The 18,471-nt window shown below is 39.0% G+C and overlaps 2 protein-coding genes across 3 annotated transcripts; one reads left to right on the forward strand and one right to left on the reverse strand.

Annotated features, from left to right (window-relative positions):
- The first annotated feature begins 284 nt into the window (after positions 1-284).
- myef2 (myelin expression factor 2) lies at positions 285-9,490 on the forward strand. Of its 2 annotated transcripts, XM_088919878.1 has the most exons (17): positions 285-469; positions 1,234-1,436; positions 2,342-2,394; positions 4,299-4,306; positions 4,422-4,515; positions 4,636-4,827; positions 4,915-5,068; positions 5,237-5,286; positions 5,593-5,653; positions 5,748-5,846; positions 6,206-6,247; positions 7,171-7,263; positions 7,717-7,812; positions 8,118-8,186; positions 8,594-8,775; positions 8,856-8,907; positions 9,107-9,490. In XM_088919878.1, exons 1-17 carry the CDS (start codon positions 363-365, stop codon positions 9,268-9,270), a joined length of 1,719 nt encoding a protein of 572 aa, XP_088776004.1. In that variant the 5' UTR covers positions 285-362; the 3' UTR covers positions 9,271-9,490. The 2 variants fall into 2 exon arrangements, with proteins under 2 accessions (XP_088776004.1, XP_088776003.1); XM_088919877.1 differs by lacking the exons at positions 285-469; positions 1,234-1,436 and adding an exon at positions 7,343-7,438 and having other exon boundaries at positions 2,342-4,306.
- Positions 9,491-9,828: 338 nt separating this feature from the next.
- On the reverse strand, positions 9,829-16,012 carry slc24a5 (solute carrier family 24 member 5). Its single transcript, XM_088922070.1, has 9 exons — positions 15,844-16,012; positions 15,347-15,526; positions 15,142-15,225; positions 14,778-14,881; positions 13,379-13,479; positions 12,883-13,166; positions 11,474-11,680; positions 10,400-10,501; positions 9,829-10,151 (listed from the first exon to the last, which is right to left on the reverse strand). Exons 1-9 carry the CDS (start codon positions 16,010-16,012, stop codon positions 9,829-9,831), a joined length of 1,554 nt encoding a protein of 517 aa, XP_088778196.1.
- Between the last annotated feature and the right edge of the window lie 2,459 nt (positions 16,013-18,471).

Below are 18,471 nucleotides of genomic sequence, written 5' to 3' on the forward strand. Positions count from 1 at the left end.
GCAACCCTGATATCACCCATAGTTTTACTCAATGTAATATCTAAGATTTACCAATTATGATAATACCCCTCAATTTAAATATATAGACACGAGGAATATTTAAATTAGTGGGTCCTTATGATTTCTTGATAATCCATATCCACAAAAAAATTCAAACTTTTCTGTCATGATGCACATCCGTCTTTAGGTATCTATGGTCATAGCACGACACCTTCCGGTCCGCTTAGCCCTTTGTTTGTCTGCAGTTCTCGCGATAAACCTTGGGATTGGAATCAAAGACCTTTGAGTCGAAGTACGCAGTGAGGGACTCGTTGGAGGAAGATCTAGGAGTCGTGTGATTCTCTTTTACAAACTTAGCGATCATGGCCGATGTTCAGCAGGAAGGAGATGCGAGCAAGCAAGAAGAAACAACAGTTCCGTCCGAAGCTGAAAACGAGCAGCAGTTAGAAAACACCAATGGCATAAAACCGTAATTATCCTTTCCCTTGTTAATTGTTGTGTTCTATGCAGGGGGTCCAGTATTTCTCAAGATGGAGGCTATACATACGGTTGGCTGAGGCCTAGTTTACACTCGGTAGTCGTAGGCTTTTTCGCGATTGATAATAGGAGATGCTTATATATATTTGTTTTTGTGTAATACCTCTTAAGAAAATTATGAATACAGTATGAAAATGTTAGCGATCGAAGAGATGGGCCAACCTTGTATTTATTGATAATCGCCTTTTGTGGTGGTTGTAGCTGAGGTCTGTTGGCACAAATAGCAGTTTTACCAGTGAGCTCAATATTTACGAAATTGGACGAATGTATTCAGCATTTATATCAACGCCTTTATTTTGCGGTTCTTTTCAAGAAAACGCAACTTGTTTGTTGTGGAGCTGTAGTATTATAGTATATATCCCACGTTTATTCAAAAGTCGTAATAAATTCGAAAAGTCCACATGACTTGTGAATTGAGAAAATCAATCTAATAAGGGGGGGGTCTATACAATAAAAAACACCACCGACGTCAAGCCAGAAATGGTTATTTCAGTCGCGGAAAACTCATAAAATGTTTCTTTGCAAATATTTTTGTGATTACAATATAAGTATCCTGGGCTGCTACCCTTAAGATTTATGGGCCTTTGATAGGTAGTGTAAAATGTTGTTGATTGATGCACAATGTTCTTAATATTTGTGGTGGTTGCAGTAGCACTTAAGCACATTTTCCATTTTTGCCCGTTTTCTCTTGTGTAGTGAAGCTGATGAACCTCCGAAGGAGAAGTCCGAAATGAAAGAGAAGTCTGTGAATAAGAGATCAAACCGATTTCACCCGTATTCCAAAGACAAAAACGCGGGAGCTGGAGACAAGAAGGGGCCTCATCGAAACCGAGTGTTTATTAGCAATATCCCATACGACATGAAGTGGCAGGCAATTAAAGATCTGATGAGAGAGAAAGGTAACTTGTCAGGGTCAAGGAATCACAAGTTCTGTAGCTACCTCATGCTGTGCCTTCATGATGTTTGTTCTGTGAAAAAACAATCACTGGACTGTCTCACAAGACAATAAGCAGTGACGATTTGGATTCGATGTTGCTTATCGTAAATTGGTCTGTTATAACAACTTCTAGTTGCTCAAAAGTCCAATATGTTTGCTTAATCAGTTTCTGTTTCTGGAATAAATAACTTCTTCAATGCGTGTTACAGCTCAGGGGATATTTCTTAGATTGCAAAACCAATATACTGTTTGGACTGAAACTTTTTTTGTGTACATAAGTTTGTCAATGATGCTTTGAGTTCTTTTGTCAAGGGTTTTGTTAAGAGAGCTCCAAATCATGTAACCTCTAATGCTTTTTTCTCAAATGAGAACTCGTTCTCGTTGTATCTGTTGTAAGGTGACGCATATGTATTTTACTGAAAAATAGGCTGGTGTGCCTTGATGTGCACTGCTCCTTTTATTTAACTATTGGAAGTTTGCAATTCAAAAGTAGAAATCTTTTTGAAAGCTGTTAAAGGTGTAAAGTCACCTTAAAACAGTTAAGGGTTAACATTTGTTTTATTTGAATATCAGGTTGGTTATAGTTTTGGTATTTTGTTCACCAACTATGATCACGCTAGCCCCATTGAGACGTTCATGCTTAAGGTTGAATGTAGCTGTTTTTTCCCCTTTAGTCCATGGCTGCTGATTATTTCAGAAACTGACCCGAGTGGCATGGTTTGTCAGGTGGAATGTTGGTCTGGATCGATCATTGGTGAATAACAGGTTTTGCATATGTAGTGTTGTGCCAAGGGCAACAGTGAAGTGAAGACTGGTGTTTTAAATGCATTGTCTTTTTGGTATTTTCCCTTTGTATGTCTCATGTAGTTGGTGAGGTTACATACGTGGAGCTCTTTAAGGATGCTGAAGGAAAGTCAAGGGTAAGTGATGTGGACAACTTGCTGCAAGAGGTTTTAAATATCCTCAGCAGTCTTCATTCTATCAAGTGTTCGACCAGGTAATGAAACTTAAGGTTATTTTCTGTGAATTGCTGATAAATTGGAAAGGTATTGTGGCTAGAGCCTGTTCCAGTTGGCTGTAGTTTGTGACATTTTTGTCAGAAGGGATTGGTTGGTTGATGCTGTATAATTGGATGCACTTATCAGTTTTTTTTTCCTTTAAGTACATCAAGTTTTTGTTGTTGAAGCTTTCAATTGGTGGTTCAGCTTGCTGTTTATTTTTTTATTTGGTAAAAAGGATCATGTGCTTTTTGTCAGCACTTGTTGTGCAATTTAGTTGCATTATAGTGACTATCAATCCTACATTCATATTCTAAGAATTTAAAGGTGATGAATGGCGCAGTGCATTCTGCTTTGAAAATGTCCCTACCCAATTTAGAAAAAATAATGTTTATGAAAAGTATGAGCATGCCTCTTTATTGATGTGCATTTTAATTTTTTAAACAGTCAAGTCTGTGATGTAGTGAGTGACACATGTATGGATATTGAAGGCTTGATTTTTTTTTTTGCTCCAAACACTTTCAGGTTAAACCCATCTTTACTCATGTTACCACCAGAAGAAATTGTTAAAAAAGGCTGTGGTATATAAATTTGCAACATTAATAGATATTATGCTGGTAATATGAAAAAAGCAGGTGATCCTGAATATGGAATGGGGACAGGGCTGGAAATTAACTCTTGCCCACTCACCATTGGTGAGTAAAACATTTTGGGGCGACAGAAGATCTTGTCTAAATGGCAGGTAACTATCTGGAGGTGTGCAGAATGTTTTGCCGAGTACTGAACCACTTTGTCCTCAGTATTTAAAAGTTCATTTGTGACCTGTTGTCATGGACTCAGTACATGTTGCTGTGTCCCGCAAACTAAACAAAATGAGAGGCAGCAGCACCACTGAAATATTTGGTGTATTTCTAAAATTAGATTTGTCATAAAAATGATTAAAATGATTGCAGTGAGAGTTGTATTAATGACATTTACACACAGGCTAGTCCCTCACCTAGAGTAAATGGTAGCAGACCAGTGTTAAAAGGGTGGTGAGAGAGAGGTTTTCTTTTAATGTGCCAATGCAGTTCATATGTGCTGGCAGTTCATATGTGCTGGCACTTTAAAACATTTTAAAACAACATCTGTAAAATTTCAAAAAGATCTAGATGTAAGGTATATATAAATCCAGTGATGAAATAGCCCTGTCCAAACAGAACAAATAGTCCGAATTCATTAAGTGTAAAAATTAAACATGGCCTTCAAAGAACAGTAACAGTATTATGAATGCAAAATTCTATATGCTGAAGCCTTTACTGAAATACAATATGCAATTGCACATCTAGAGTTTTTGTGAGTGAAAGGAAGTCCCAGTCCACTAAATTAGTACACATCCTAGTATGTACAGTTAAGACATTTTAATATATGATGGGCCAGATGCTCTGCAAATATTATTGGCTTGTGTCCTAAAAAGTTAATTTCCAGCTCTGGTGGGTATTATTTCACCCCACCATATAAAATAGTGTTAAGATTTCACTGACCTTTTAAAATCCTGTCCTGTAATTCCTTTTGCCCTTATTTTAATTACCTTTACTACTTCCTCTAGAAGGGGCAGTAAGAACATGCAGATTTCATGTTTGGCATGCATTCTGCGAGTACACTTCTGTGCACATCTGGAAAACCAGAAAATATATGTATAAAAATCATATTCTTCAAAGACCTTATTAAAGCTGGTTAAGGTTAAATTTTGTACACCTCTTGCGAGGTTTCGCATTACATTAACTTGTTTTTTTCCCCCCTTCTCTTGATGCGTGCTCTTGAACACTACTGTGTTGCTGCTACAGGGATGTGGGTATGTACAATTTTTCTGCTTCCGTTTTTACTTTTTTTGGTCTATGAAATTAATTGTAATTAATCTGCATTTTTTCATAACTTGTATCTTGCTTTGTCAAATAATTTCGATCCAGAGTTGTAGAGTTCAAGGATGAAGAATTTGTCAAGAAGGCGATTGAAGTTATGAACAAGCATGATCTGAATGGCAGGCCACTCAACATCAAAGAGGTATGGAGAAATCTCAAGATATTGAACTATTTTAAAACTGACTGAGGATTGTGAAATGAATATTAGTGCTAAAGGCTTAATGTGGGTCTGCATTAAAGTCATCCATCTGGAATTTTTCAGGATCCTGATGGGGAGCATGCTCGGAGGGTGCTGCAGCGGACTGGAGGAATGTTCCCTGGAGGCCGTGGCTCGGATGGGGGTCCTGGAATAATGAACTTGCCTCCTTCTATTGCCAACAATCCAAATATCCCCCCTGAGGTCATTAATGCTTTACAGGCTGGGAGGCTGGGTTCAACGGTGTTTGTTGCCAATGTAAGATGTAGTCATTTTTTGCATATTAATCTCATGTTTAATTTATACGTCGGTATTAAATTTGCACTTTCCTCTCTTTTTATAAAGCTTGATTTCAAAGTGGGGTGGAAGAAGCTGAAGGAAGTGTTCAGCATGGCTGGAACAGTGAAAAGAGCTGATGTGAAAGAAGACAAAGATGGCAAGAGCCGTGGGATGGGGACTGTCACCTTTGAGCAGCCGCTGGAGGCGGTTCAGGCCATCTGTATCCTTTATAATATTGCTTGGGCACAAAAGCTATACGGGTTCATGTAGGCGACAGCTTAGTAACGAGTACTTAAGTGTTTTAGCTTATCTCTGGTTTGGAATAAATTATAGTTCTGTTATGAAGGATTGAAATTGTGAATATTTTCCTTAACCTCTTGATGCTTAGCCATGTTCAATGGACAGTTCTTGTTTGACAGGCCTATGCATGTGAAAATGGTGAGTTTTTCTTTCCTCACTGATCCCTATATGTGGGTGGCATGGCAGCCTTTAGCACTGCGTTTGTCCATTGTTCAACCCTGTCCTGGAGTGTCTCCTGTGTGTCAATTCCCCGTGTCTGATTTTTCCTCCCACCTCCCAAAGATGTGCTAACCAAAGGTTTTTAAATTGTCCCTTGATAATTAGACAGCTACACTTGTTTAGGCTGTAGTTTACTCCTGTAATATTACTCTGGATTGCAGTGAATAAAAAGCTTTCTAATAAAATATTGTTGAAAAGGAAATTAACATTTGTTTTCCGTTTCAGGATGACAAGTCTGTTCCCCCAGATGATTTCCGTCCAGTAGAAAAGTCACCTCAGTTGCCACGTGAGTATCTTGTCTCCATTTTGTATAGGGCTTGTTTGTAGAAGGATGAAACTTCTTTGGTGATTAAAGCTGCATGTGCTGACTTTGCTTTTAGGAGGTCTTGGTGGTATTGGAATGGGACTTGGGCCTGGAGGTCAGCCAATCAATGCTAACCGATTGAGTGGAGGAGGAATGGGAAATCCTAGTCCTGGAGGTTAGTGTGTCTAAAAAGAGCATATTTTTCCTGTTTGTGAGGAGTTAGTCCCTGTTCATTTTTGGAGAGCCTGAGCAATTGCAGAGTGCTGAAGAGCTGGCCTGTTCCTGTTCATATTGCAGCAAGATACTGGGTATCTTGCAAAGACTAACGCCGTGATGTCTTATATCCAGGAAGGGAAAAGTCTAACAGTATTGTTATGGTTCCCTTTTTACTGCTGATTACAGGCTGTAAAAGTTGAATCTAGTTTTCTGAATTGTCTAGGCTTTTGTTGGCACAACAAAATGATAAACTAGGCTTGTACATTTTTGCCATGAGATACACAAACTAAGAAGGTGAAATGTCATCTTGTGTTCCAGGTATGGAAGGACCTGGTTTTGGAGGCATGAATCGAATGGGAGGTGTGTTCTGTTAAATACTTTTACAAAGGAAAATGATATGCAGTTATATTATAAATCCAGTTTAAATACTGGATGACAGCAATGACTGAAATCTGTTTTTGCTATAGATCGTTTTGTTGAATTGTTTGATTTCAATATGCGTGTTTTTAAAATTGCATTCAGTTATTAAGGAACTCGCTTGGCTTTTTAATTCCTAAAAATCGGTTGTGTACGATTTCACAAAGTGTGGGTTTTTAATTGATTTACCATCTAAACTTAATGAGGGTTCCCTTGCATCCTAAACAGTGTGGTATATTTTTTAGAGATCATTTGCTTCAGAGAGTAATGAAAAAGAGTTTGGAGGATTGCAGTACAGACTTTAATATTGCTAGGTAGTGGCTATTCTCAAGAGTTTGCCGACAGTTGAATCTGGTAGTTTGCTTAGGAACTGCTCTGGTACTCTTTAGTAGTGGAACATTTTCTCCATCTTCTCTTATCTCCATCCATCAATATATAATTTTCTATGTAAATCAGTCTGTTTTATTTCTGTAGGCCCAGTGTTATTTTGTTAAATGCCAAATGCAAATTTTCTAGAAATGCAGAAAAACTGTTTCCCACAAGATATGCTAGTTTCTTCGAGTTGGTTATAGCAGCCCTCCTTTAAAAAAACCCTTCAACAAAGCTCAGGATCAGTATCTCCTAAAATGAAGGGAAATCTTGGAGGCTGAATCTTAAAAACACGTTGAACTGTTCATTTTGATTTTGGATTTTTCTGTTTCCTAAACTGGAATCTGCCAGATCCCCAACTAAAAACAAAAATGAAACTACAGACCATTGAAACTAGATTCCAAAACCATTATCTTCCTGATGCAAGAAATGCTCAAAGCATATTCATGTTTTTGGTGTTGCTGTATAATGTAGTTTCCTCTGTGTTCCTCTCTCAGGAATGGGTGGAGGCAGCTATGGAGGAATGGACGGGATGGGCAACATGGGAGGCTACAGTGGTAGAGACATGGCACCCATGGGAAGATTGGGAGGTAGTGCGATTTATTCTCAGTTATCCAAGACGTAAAAGCTTGAAACATGCTGTGTACTCAATGTATGTTCTCCAAATAGGAATGGATGATTACAGGGGTGGTCTTGGAGCTGGAATGGGCGGACTTGGCAGTGGCATGGGAGGAATGGGTTCTGGGATGGGCAGCAACATGGGTGGTAAGTTTTTGGGAAAACAAATCTTTATTGATAGGCTTTTTCTGGCACAAATATTTTTCTCTAAATCTACAGGTTTTAATGTTAACTGACTTTAGCACTCATGGATGGGACTATGTCATGAAAGGTGGTTACGGGCTTAAATTGCAAACGTCATTATTTTTTCAAAGAGTCTATGAGTAGTGCAGGTCATTAAATTGAACATTATGGTTTTGGTTCTTTTCTAACTCTTTTTAAGCTTGATCTTGGTCTTTTTTTGTTAAATATACCATTCCTTTCAGATATGTTCCGTTCTGGAATGGGTGGCATGGACCGTGATTTTGGCAGGAATGATATGCCAATGAATCGAGGCTATGGGGATTCGTTTGGAGGAATGGGTAAGGCTGTTTATGCCAGTGGTAGTGGTTTATTCTTGATCTGAAGAGCCTGTTCAGAATCTGCTTTGCGTATTGCTGTGTTGTAATGAAATCTTTTGGCATCATCTTTCATCTTCATATTTCAGAAATTTGAAAAACATTTTTTATCATTTTTAATATCCATTCATATGTTGTACATAGCTCTGAACAAATGGGGCCTCTTGCTTCCTGAGACTCAACTTAAATTGTATTATGGAACGTTTTCTATTCAGCTGTATAAGGTACTCTTGGTCCTTTATTGACTGTTAGTAAATTTTCTTTGTCAGGAGGAGGAATGGGAGGATTTGGCGGAGGCATGGGTAATGCTGGCATGGGTCCAATGGGATCTGGATTAGGTATTTTTTAATTAATGTTTTTCATTGCTTAAACTCGGCTAACATCTGCAGCTTTTTTTTTGTTATGCTGTATTTCAGCCATTATTTTTTAGATGTAAAGATTGTCTGATTTCATCAAAAAATGTGTTTCTGGGAGGGTGCTGACTAGGTGTTGCAGAATTTCTTTTCTAGATTTGGAAGAGACTGATCTTAAGTGAAGTCAGTTCACTGAAGTTCAGCACATTTACTGCTGGGTGATGTTTCTGCACCTTGAGTCAGAAGGTGTTGTATGCATTGTTTTCCAAGAAATACTTTTAAATGGTTAATGGAGAACAATGCACTATTAGAAGTATTAGTATTACAAGTATGGGTTGATAGTTTGCAAACTGAAATGTCCTGTTTAATGAATGATGCCTCTTTCCTTATAGGAAGTGGAATGGGCAACATGGGAATGGGTGTGGACCGCATGAGCTCCAGCTATGACCGAATGGGAGGTGGTATGGACATGAATCGTGGATTTGCGGGATTTGGAAGTGGCTCTGGCCCAATGGGAGGTGGAATGTCTGACAGAGGGTCGGGGCCCAAGGGATGCCAAATCTTTGTGCGCAATGTAAGTGAATAAAAACATCACTATTTGGTTTTTCAAGTGTTTTTATTGCTTTCCTTTTAAATTTACCTTTTTTATTGTAGCTTTCCTATGACCTAACCTGGCAGAAGTTAAAGGAAAAATTCAGTCACTGTGGTGAGTACTTTTGAGTGTGTGAAAGTTTGAACATACCAACACTGTTTATTTGCTCAAATAGATCTTTCAATATGTCTGTCATAAAGTTCTGATTTTTGTGTGGTGTTCTTAAAGGAGTCTTTTTTTTAGTTTAGGTCATGTACTCGTGTTACTTCCACTTCACTGTGAAATTAATGCTTTTATTCCGTTTGCCTTTTAGGTCAAGTTGTATTTGCAGAAATAAAAATGGAAAATGGCAAATCCAAAGGGTGCGGAACAGTTCGCTTCGATTCCCCAGAAAGTGCTGAAAAGGCTTGCAGGATGATGAACGGCACAAAGATTAACGGGAGAGAAGTTGATGTCCGTATTGATCGAAATGCTTAAACCTTTAGTGATGTTTACACCCATGTCCCCTGTAGCTTTTGTTTTGTTTTAAAAACATTTCTTGGAAGTCCCTACTGTTACCTGAAGCTGTCGGTCATCACCAGCCTTTGTAACTGGATGTTTATAGGGTTGTTTATATACAGTGATCTTTTTTTTTAAACCCCTCTTTAATTTGTCAGCCATCAGTATGTTTGAACAAATAAACTTTTTAATTTTTTAACATTGTTTTGTGACTTTTCTTGAAGGTGAGTGGAAGGTGCCGAATCTTGGTCCCATGTTTAAGTCTTCTAATCACAGTTAGGGGGCTAAACATTTCTTATTATTTTCTCTTGACTCTCATCCACTAATTTCTATCTATATCTATTGTATGGAATATTCTGCCTGTTCTCAAGTGTCAAAAACTACTGCTGGTTGACCTGTGTTAAGTGAACCCAGGAACTATTTAACTCCCTTCTTAGATGCATATTATGTTTTAAAATATATCCAAAAACTGGATAAATGAAAAAAGACTATTTATTGCATTTAAAACATTTTTGTGGTGTTCCAAAGCCTTTCAGTTCAATCATTGCATGCTCTTACTGGGCTACTGCCAATAATGCCAAGTTCATACAAAATAGACAAAGTTGCAAAGAGGAGGTAGAAAACAAAACATATAGCACCTAGCTTCCTGTCCAGCTTCCACCCATTAATGTGTACAGCCATGAATAACACAATGATTGAGAGGAGGAGGGTAAAAGCTGTATATAACAAGCCAGAACTGTTAATTTGCACAGGTGAGGAGTTGTCCACAAAAACAGTTTTTATAAACCATGGTAAGCCCAGGCACAGCATATCAAACACATTGGATCCCACAATATTGGACATTGCCATGTCTCCCTTTCCTGCAAGAGAGGAGAGCAAAAAGATTGGTTCCTGTAAAGCAAGTGTACAAATTGCGCACAGTATCAATCTCTGTCTCATGCTCAAATTGCTACCTTAAAGGTTGGCTGACTTCCATTATCTTATAAGACAAATGTGTTCAGTTAGGAAGCTAAATGTATAAACGTGCTGTTTGGAAGCTACACTAATAACATCCACAATTTATCATACCAGTATTCACTCTGAAATGTAGTTGTGTGTGATGGATTACCTTCTCTAGCAACCAAGACGCTTGCAACTGTGTCAGGAATGCTTGTTCCGGCTGCCAAAAGAGTGAGACCCATTACCGTGTCTGGAACCCCCAGCGTTTCTCCTGCAATACAGTCAAATAGAATGATACAGTCCTCTTCATCGGAATTACAACTAAAGTCTACTACTGCAGTAAGCTTTGGGCTTTTTTGTATGTAGCTATGGTCCAGACCAGCGGCTTTGACTGTTTTTATGCATTATACTTGACATTTCCTAAACTGTGATAGTTTACAGAACCTTTAAGCATTTTATATTGTGAAGAAAGACATGGACATACTTAATCCCCTTCTATCAAAATTATATTGGCTTTAATAAAGCTTGGGTCAGGTAGTATGGAGAAATAATGTGAGATGCCATAACTGTGTCTCTTTTAGCTACTTAAGCGGAAGAGATCCTTATATAACTGTTTCACTATTGCTATGGCATGTGATGGAAAGTCAGTGACGATGGATCAGGTGTCCTCTCCAGAAGGGCTGCAAGCTCACATCATGTGGCAAAGGGTGCTCGTTGACATGCATAGGGCTGTGTTGTGTTCTACCTGGGCGGTTCTGTGTAGTGTAAGGTCTGTGCAGTGCTAAATTCTGTCATGTGAGGCTTTTAGAGTTCTGGGTGGATAATAATCCTCTTATACTCCACAAAGTCAGTTGGCATCACATGGTTTCTCACAGTATCCCACGGGGCAAAGAAGCCCTTAATCCTGCTGTTTAAGAGTGCTCTGACTTCAGATGAGGGGCTACAGTAATCCCCCAGGATACTACAAAGGCATTTCAGCTATTACCATGTGATTCAGCTCTCGTGCACAGCAAAACTATTTTAGGTTTTCTCCATTCAAATAACACTGTGAGCAGAAGACTTTTTAATAAGATTAGGGAATTGATGCTGCTATTCAGATTTTAAAGCAAAATGTAAAAAGCACATGCATATTCATAATCATGGCACCCACTGGCTTTAGCTGATTGAAGCAATATCACTGGAAACAGTTATTTACTTAAATTGCCAGATGGAATTTAACTAGAGAGGTAAAAAGCTTATTTACCTACAATGGTGACCATCCACACCAGGACATATGTGAATGCAGAGATCCACACCGCAGCCATGAGGAAGGTCAGTGGAAACCATCTTTTCCAGAACCGCCTTCTGCAGTCTGGAGTGGTCAAGAACAGCAGCGTGATTATGGGTAAGCACAGCACCCACAGGATTCTCTTGAGGTCAGCCTCAGGAATTGTGAAGACACTTCGATGATCTGGAAAATATAGCATTTTGGATTTTGTTAATACAGCTATCAGAATAATTTACTTGCTACCATTCCATCAGTGTTGCCAGCAGTATCTTGCAGGCTGGACTATCACCTTATGTGGACTGGCCAGCAGTGGAGGCAAATCTCCTTCAGTGATTAATCAAGGTCCTGTGTTGAGCACCCTGTCTAAAATCAGTGAGTGTGAGCAGATGTACACAGCAACACATGGATCACACCAGACCAACTGAAAGGGAGGTCCAAGTGTGATGATTTGGGCAGGTGTGTCAGGCTGCAGCAGAACTCCTCTTGTACAGATTGATGTCAATCTGACTGTATGGCACACACCTCATGTCTAGGGACCTTATCTGCTGCCCCTTTTACACTTACATCCTGATGTGAAAACATTCCAGCAGGACAACACAACCTCATACTGCTTAGTAACAATGGCTTAGTTACAAGATGGGTATATGATAACTATACCGTGGATGCCCCAGCTGCTAAACATCATCCCTATTGAACATTTAATGGACTAGAATGACATTTAGCTCCTAGGGCTCTGAGACCAGTGAGCAGACACATGCTGTTTTAAGGTCTGTGAGAGGACAGGGACTGAATCCCACATGACAGCATCGGCAACCTGGTCCAAAGTATTGGATGCAAATGAACAGCTTGTATTGCTTCCAGCTGTGGTCACTTTTTATTAGCCCATGTTTTCAGTGATAGAACCTCTGTTGATGGTAATATTAATCATGATGAAAATATCTATATCATGTCTATTCAATCAACCATTAGTGCATCTGCTATGAAAAAGTACAAACTTCCTGATAACTTTGACTTTTTTGCAGTTATAAGTGATACACTTATTTTGTTGCTCCTTAAATATAATAATAATAATATGTTTTCCCAATAACTCTGAGATTAGCTGGTTTCTCACTGTGGGTTTTTGGGTTTTCCACCTCTTATCCTGGAAAGCTACATTAACTTTCGTAGGTCTTCCTTTCAGCTGTGCTCTTAGGTAGAGAGGTAAAATGTTACCTTAACTACGTTAATACATTACATAATTACTTAACTATGCCAGTGATAATCAATGTCGAGCTGTGATCTTTAGCCAGGGACTGAAGACAGCTGTGTCTCTCTGTGGACTAAGGCGTAGGCTCTTTGCCTACTAGGTTTCTGTGGTACACAAACGTTTTACACATCAAACTTACCATTAGAAACATCTCCAAGTCCATGCAAACTTAGAGAAAGTTGTGAGTATCCTGAGTCCTCCTGAAATATCCCACTGTCAGTTCTGGAATGTCTGTGTACCAGCAGGCCATTGTCATCGTTCCAGCCAAGCAATGAATGCTGCTCATTAGTCTCCTCCATTGCTTTAGTCAGGCAGGTACAGCAGGGACTAAACTTCTTCATCATGTACTGGTTGATGCGAATGTCAAAGCAAAGCACCAAAATATACACTCCGTAAACCAGCAGTAATGAAGCAGCCTCATACCTTCAAAAAGAAAACACTAATTGTGTAAAGGCGTCAGTCCAAACTGCAAATCGAGTGTTCCTGAAATGCTAAGAGACAATTGCAAGATTGTTTTGTTTGCCTTTTTTACAAGTCAATGAATTACTTCTCAGTTACTGGCACTACGCTTCAAAATACACCACCGAGTTACCACCAGCACTGATTTAAAACAATTAACCAACCAAAATTCTCACCAGTATATCGTGTTATCAGAAATAATCGCAATTACAGCCGATACACTTATGGCGTATGCCACACAGTCTCTAAACAAAGGCCAGCAAGTCAGCTTGGAGACCTGGAAAAAGTCAAAGCAACATTATTTTATAAATACACTTATGAAATTTACAGTATTAATCATGGACATACAACAAGATAAGAGAATGGAAAATACAACATAAAGGACTGAGCCAGCCAAACAATACAAAGCAAGGTATAGCACTTGACAGTGTACAGACAGCAATAACCCGCACAGAGAACAGGCTGACTACCTTGTGAATTTAAGACTCAACGGATAGCCCGAAGACATGGTTCATAACTTGAAGCTGTTGTGCCAGTTTTAATGTTCCAGACCCAGGGGATCTATCAACCACTTTATCCAATATAGGTATAAGGGGGAACTGAAACCTATCCAAGCAAGCAACAAGCACAAGACAGAATACACACACAGGATGCTAGTCCGTCACTAGACACATACACTCACATGAGGACCAATTTTCCCAGGAGACAATTAACCCACTAATATATCTTAGGACTCTGAGAGGAAACCAGAGCACTAGTAACTCAGAACTACCCACGCAAACTCGAGGAAGAACACACAGATAGCATCCCAGGAATTGAACCCGGGGCCCCACTGTTGTGGAGCAGCAAGGATAACCACTACGCCACCATGTCGTGCTTGTCTAGAGGATTTCATTCAAATAAAAAAATGCTTACGTCATTTGTTACATGAATGAAATTACAAGTGCATTACACATCAAAGAATGCACTGAAGAGAATCAAAAAACAGCAAAGGCATTGCAGTCTGCCAACAGCAAATTGCATTCATTGCGTTTTCAATATTTTCCCCTATTAGACCAAAAAAAAGTAACACCATCTTTTTTTCGTAAAGCACAATTTGTTTAAAAATATTACAAAACGGCAAGCTAGCCGAAACCTACAGTAGATCCTGTGGAAATCTTTGAATACATAAGGTGCTGTATTCAAAACATTTAAGTTCTTAAATCCCTATTGGGAGCACTGGGGATTACAGTGCCTGGTGTTGTGAATATGCTCATAAGCTTTAATGAAATACCACATTCCATTCAACAAACCCTTTACATCGTCAAGGAAAGCTAAATGCTGAGGCATCTTAATTGGCCGGCTCAGCGTGTGGTTTTAAATTCAGACAAAAATGTGGGACTCACATGTAGAGCTGATAACGCCTATGGTTGCCGAGAGATTGACGAAGGCGTCAGTGAATTTCTGTCGGTCACATACACTTTTCCTTAACGTATCAGTGGTTCACATCCTACTGTACACAGACATTCGGACCTCTGTATCTCAAGGTCTAAATTCAATGTTGTTGTGACAAAAAGAACAAAAAAAAATACATACTGAAGAGGAAAGAAGTCCGCATGCTGCACATATCGCTAGGAGGTTGTAGACCGCTGATCCAACTATAGTACTAACACCGATATCTCCTTTAGTGACAAACACACCTGGAGAAACAGTCACACCACATGCCAACAAAAAAAAACAAAACATACCTTTTAGACTGCAGTTTAGGAACTAAACGTATGCATTAGAATTAATTAATTCATTAACTGAATCGTGTTACAGATTACAGACTCGTATCAGCATTTTATTTGTGACCTTTAATTACTACGAAACAAAAAGGCTACGTTGCGTAAATCCTGCGCGAATATTTGAAAAGTACTAAATGAGTTGATTGACAAGCCAAGACCATCAGAAACAGTACCTAGGAAAACAGTTACTAGTTCTGGGGCCGAGCTACCAGCGGCCATGAAAGTTGCTCCAGCAACATCATGAGAAAGACCGAGACCTGCAAACAAGAACAGGGGAGACATGTAGTAATTTATTATCAGCACAGCGGTGAAAGTCAAACTACCTGGAACATCCGCACGCTGTCTACGGTTTTATACAGCTAGATTTCTGCAACTTACGTTCACTGATGGCTTCCAGAGAAGGTAAGAAGTAGTCATCACAGACAACAGAAACGGCTAACAGCATATAAAAAATAATCATGAAATAAATTACAATCCCGCCTGCTTTTCTTTCTTGTTCTGTGAAAAATCCCTCTGGGAATTCTGAGGAAGGAGGGGGGACACACCGAGTATCATTCTCTGAAACGAAAACGCAATTGTAAAGTAACTAAAGGTGTGAAAGGCAGAAGTCACATCTCGATATAGTTCCTGTTACTAACACTAGACCTGCTAATATAACGTATTAAATTGCCGTTACCGTGTCTAGTATTAATAACGTAGCACTGTAAAGTGTGAAAATTCGTTACAATTGTCATAATCATTTGATCCATGACGAACCGTTAAATAAGCAGTTTAAATAGATTAACACCACATTTTATTCGAATTGTACTGAATGAAAATCGCATTGATAGCTAAAAAACAGCCATGCCCAAACGCCCAGATTAATTAACACTAACCAACATCCCGTCGGACCCGTGAAGAACTGTACTGTGTTGAAATCACTGCTACTTTGTAAATTAGGTGAACCGTTCCGTAAAGTACGAGAAATATCCCTGTAATGCAAAATAAGACTTCTCTTCTTTTCTGTCTCTTGTCCAGAAATGTGGTTTTATCCATTGTTCTCATAGTCCGAGAGTCCCAAAGTGTGACAGCCAGCTATAACCTTCTTAAATGGATTCGTCAGAATGTCGTTCTACTAGAGCAGTCCCAAAGCTTGGTGCAGTTCAGTGGAAACGAATTCCAGGCAGATCTATCTACGACTGACTGGATTTCAGATAGCTGCAGTTTCACTCCAAGACAGATATTTCACAGAAAAGTTCACCGCTGTTTCACCCAGATGCTGGGGATCACGGGATGAACCTATTCCCACTTCATAATGCTCCTCGATCGCCCTGGGCCAGTGAGGTAACCAATCAAACTGAAGAATGTAAAACACATAACTGCTGCCATGGATCAAGAAATTATTCGTATTAATACGGTGTCTTTTCAAAATGTTTATATTCTTATACATTGTACAGAACCAAAATATATAGGAATTGCGTTCCTCTTTTACAGCTGAAAAAAGATTCATGCGTTTCCGACTTTGGGCCGTTACAAAAGTACATATACAGTAAATGAAGTACAGGCGGAACTTCCAAGGTCCTCGTTTACAAGGAAAATTGAACCTTTTGACGTCTGTATGCACCAAAATTAAATGATTCATCTTTAATATTAATATTGCACCAAATCTCAAAGCTTTTGTACTTGAGTTTCTGTATCAATAAAGCGAAACACACAGAACGGTACAAGAAAAACCTTAGCATAGAAAAGAGCCTCTATTCATATATATAGTAAGCTATACTGTATTTTACCTTTACTGTATTATTTTTGCTTTAAAAATTGTAAGGTCTTTATTAACAGCAAAAAAAAAATAGCATGTCAGCACAAATGAACTACTACTTCCAACCGCTTACAAGAAAACACAACTTCTGTAAAGAAAGGTGTTGCTAGACATATTACACTTTGATTCATTGAGGATTTCTTTATATGAGAACATGTTACAAGTATTAATAATGCTCAATGGTACTGACAAAGTGAACCCAGAGGATTTTTTCAGAATGAACAAAGAAACATGAACGAGACGGCACAAGTGGAGACCATGTGGAAATGCATTTAAAATCGAACAGGAGGCAGGTCTTCACACAAAGGGTTGTAGGAGTCTGGGACAGCTACCCAACTATCCTGCTGAAGCGGATACCCTGGCTTATTTTTAGGGTTACTCGTATCAATTAATTATTATCTACCGATTGCACTAGATGTCTGCAATGACCTCCTCTCTGTATGAACGTCCATGTGTTCTTATGAATAATATTCCATCAGGGATCATTCTTTCTCAGCATTCAGTCATTTGTCTTTTATAGCATTGATTACTGCAACGACCTACTCCCCCTACTCCCTTCTAAATCCACACTGAACAAACTAATGTGGCCAGAATTCAGCAGCCAGAATGCTCACTGGGTCACATGAAACCAATCACATTACTCCTGTCTTGGAGCCCTTGCACTGGCTTCCTGTCAGGTTTAGAGTCAACTTAACGATCCTCATGCTCACCTATAAGGCTCTGCATGGCTGGGCACCTCAGTACCTATCTGACTTATTATCACTCTACTCCCCACCTTGTAACCTTGTTGATCTGACTCTGGTCCCCTGTCTGTCCCCCAAGCTCGTTTACATTCTATGAGTGACAGGACCTTCCCTTGCCACGCCCCAAAGCTCTGGAGTTCTGTCCCCAAGGATATCAGAGACACCTACACTGAGTACATTAAAACCTAGACTCAAAATCTTTCTTATCAGAAAAGCTTTTATTTAGTGTCAGTGTCTGATCCATTTTCTGATGACCATGTATCTTCTGCTGCCTATTTTGTCATTTGCTATCCTTATAAAAACATTTAAACCAAGTGAAAATATCAGGGAAGTCACAACACAAGCCAGCACGTCTGACCTCTCATCGCACATGAAGGTATTTAATTTTATTTTAGATATAACATATATAGTAATAAGCAACTGTCAAACAGAAAACAACACTAAGCTACAGAAAAAAAACAATGGAAAATTGGAAATGGAAAATTTGTTTTAAGAAACTTAAGACCCCTGTCTTTGATTTGCTTACTCATATCAAGTTTCTAACCAAATGTCGGTTCGTATTTTCTAATGTAATCAATATGTTGACAGCAATGGCGAGGTATGGGCCATTCCTCCCAAATGTGTCTGTCGCTCCTGACAAAGTTATGGGTCATGTTGTGACCAATCTGTATGATCATTTTAATCACGTTAACTAGCGTCTCTCATGTAAAATAGTTGATCCAATTCATTTGAACAAATCTAGCACTTGTTTTGGAATAATGAAAAAAGATCTCTTTTTATTTATTTTATAAAACTTTTTAATCGCTCTCCAACAGCTGGCACGTAATAGTTGACCATCAGCAATGCTTAAACAGCGGAGAGGTGTTAGTTGCGTTTTAGATGTGTGTAGTCTGACAACTCTCTGAGACACCTTTCAGCCTTTTCCAAAAGCCTTCTGCACTCCAGAGAATCGTCTTACAACA

This window comes from Atractosteus spatula, chromosome 7, assembly GCF_055471065.1.
Source record: "Atractosteus spatula isolate fAtrSpa1 chromosome 7, fAtrSpa1.hap1, whole genome shotgun sequence".
Classification (NCBI taxonomy): domain Eukaryota; kingdom Metazoa; phylum Chordata; class Actinopteri; order Semionotiformes; family Lepisosteidae; genus Atractosteus; species Atractosteus spatula.

Bases quoted from the DNA above. Each gene is read 5' to 3' on its own strand.
- slc24a5 (XM_088922070.1), bottom strand. From the start codon at position 16,012: ATGAGAACAATGGATAAAACCACATTTCTGGACAAGAGACAGAAAAGA. The intron at 15,226-15,346 runs GTAAGTTGCAGA...TCTTGTTTGCAG, and splicing joins TCTGGAAGCCATCAGTGAAC to GTCTCGGTCTTTCTCATGAT. The intron at 13,480-14,777 runs GTATGTATTTTT...GACTTTTTCCAG, and splicing joins GCGGACTTCTTTCCTCTTCA to GTCTCCAAGCTGACTTGCTG.
- myef2 (XM_088919878.1), top strand. From the start codon at position 363: ATGGCCGATGTTCAGCAGGAAGGAGATGCGAGCAAGCAAGAAGAAACA. The intron at 1,437-2,341 runs GTAACTTGTCAG...TGTCTCATGTAG, and splicing joins AGATCTGATGAGAGAGAAAG to TTGGTGAGGTTACATACGTG. The intron at 8,187-8,593 runs GTATTTTTTAAT...CTTTCCTTATAG, and splicing joins TCCAATGGGATCTGGATTAG to GAAGTGGAATGGGCAACATG.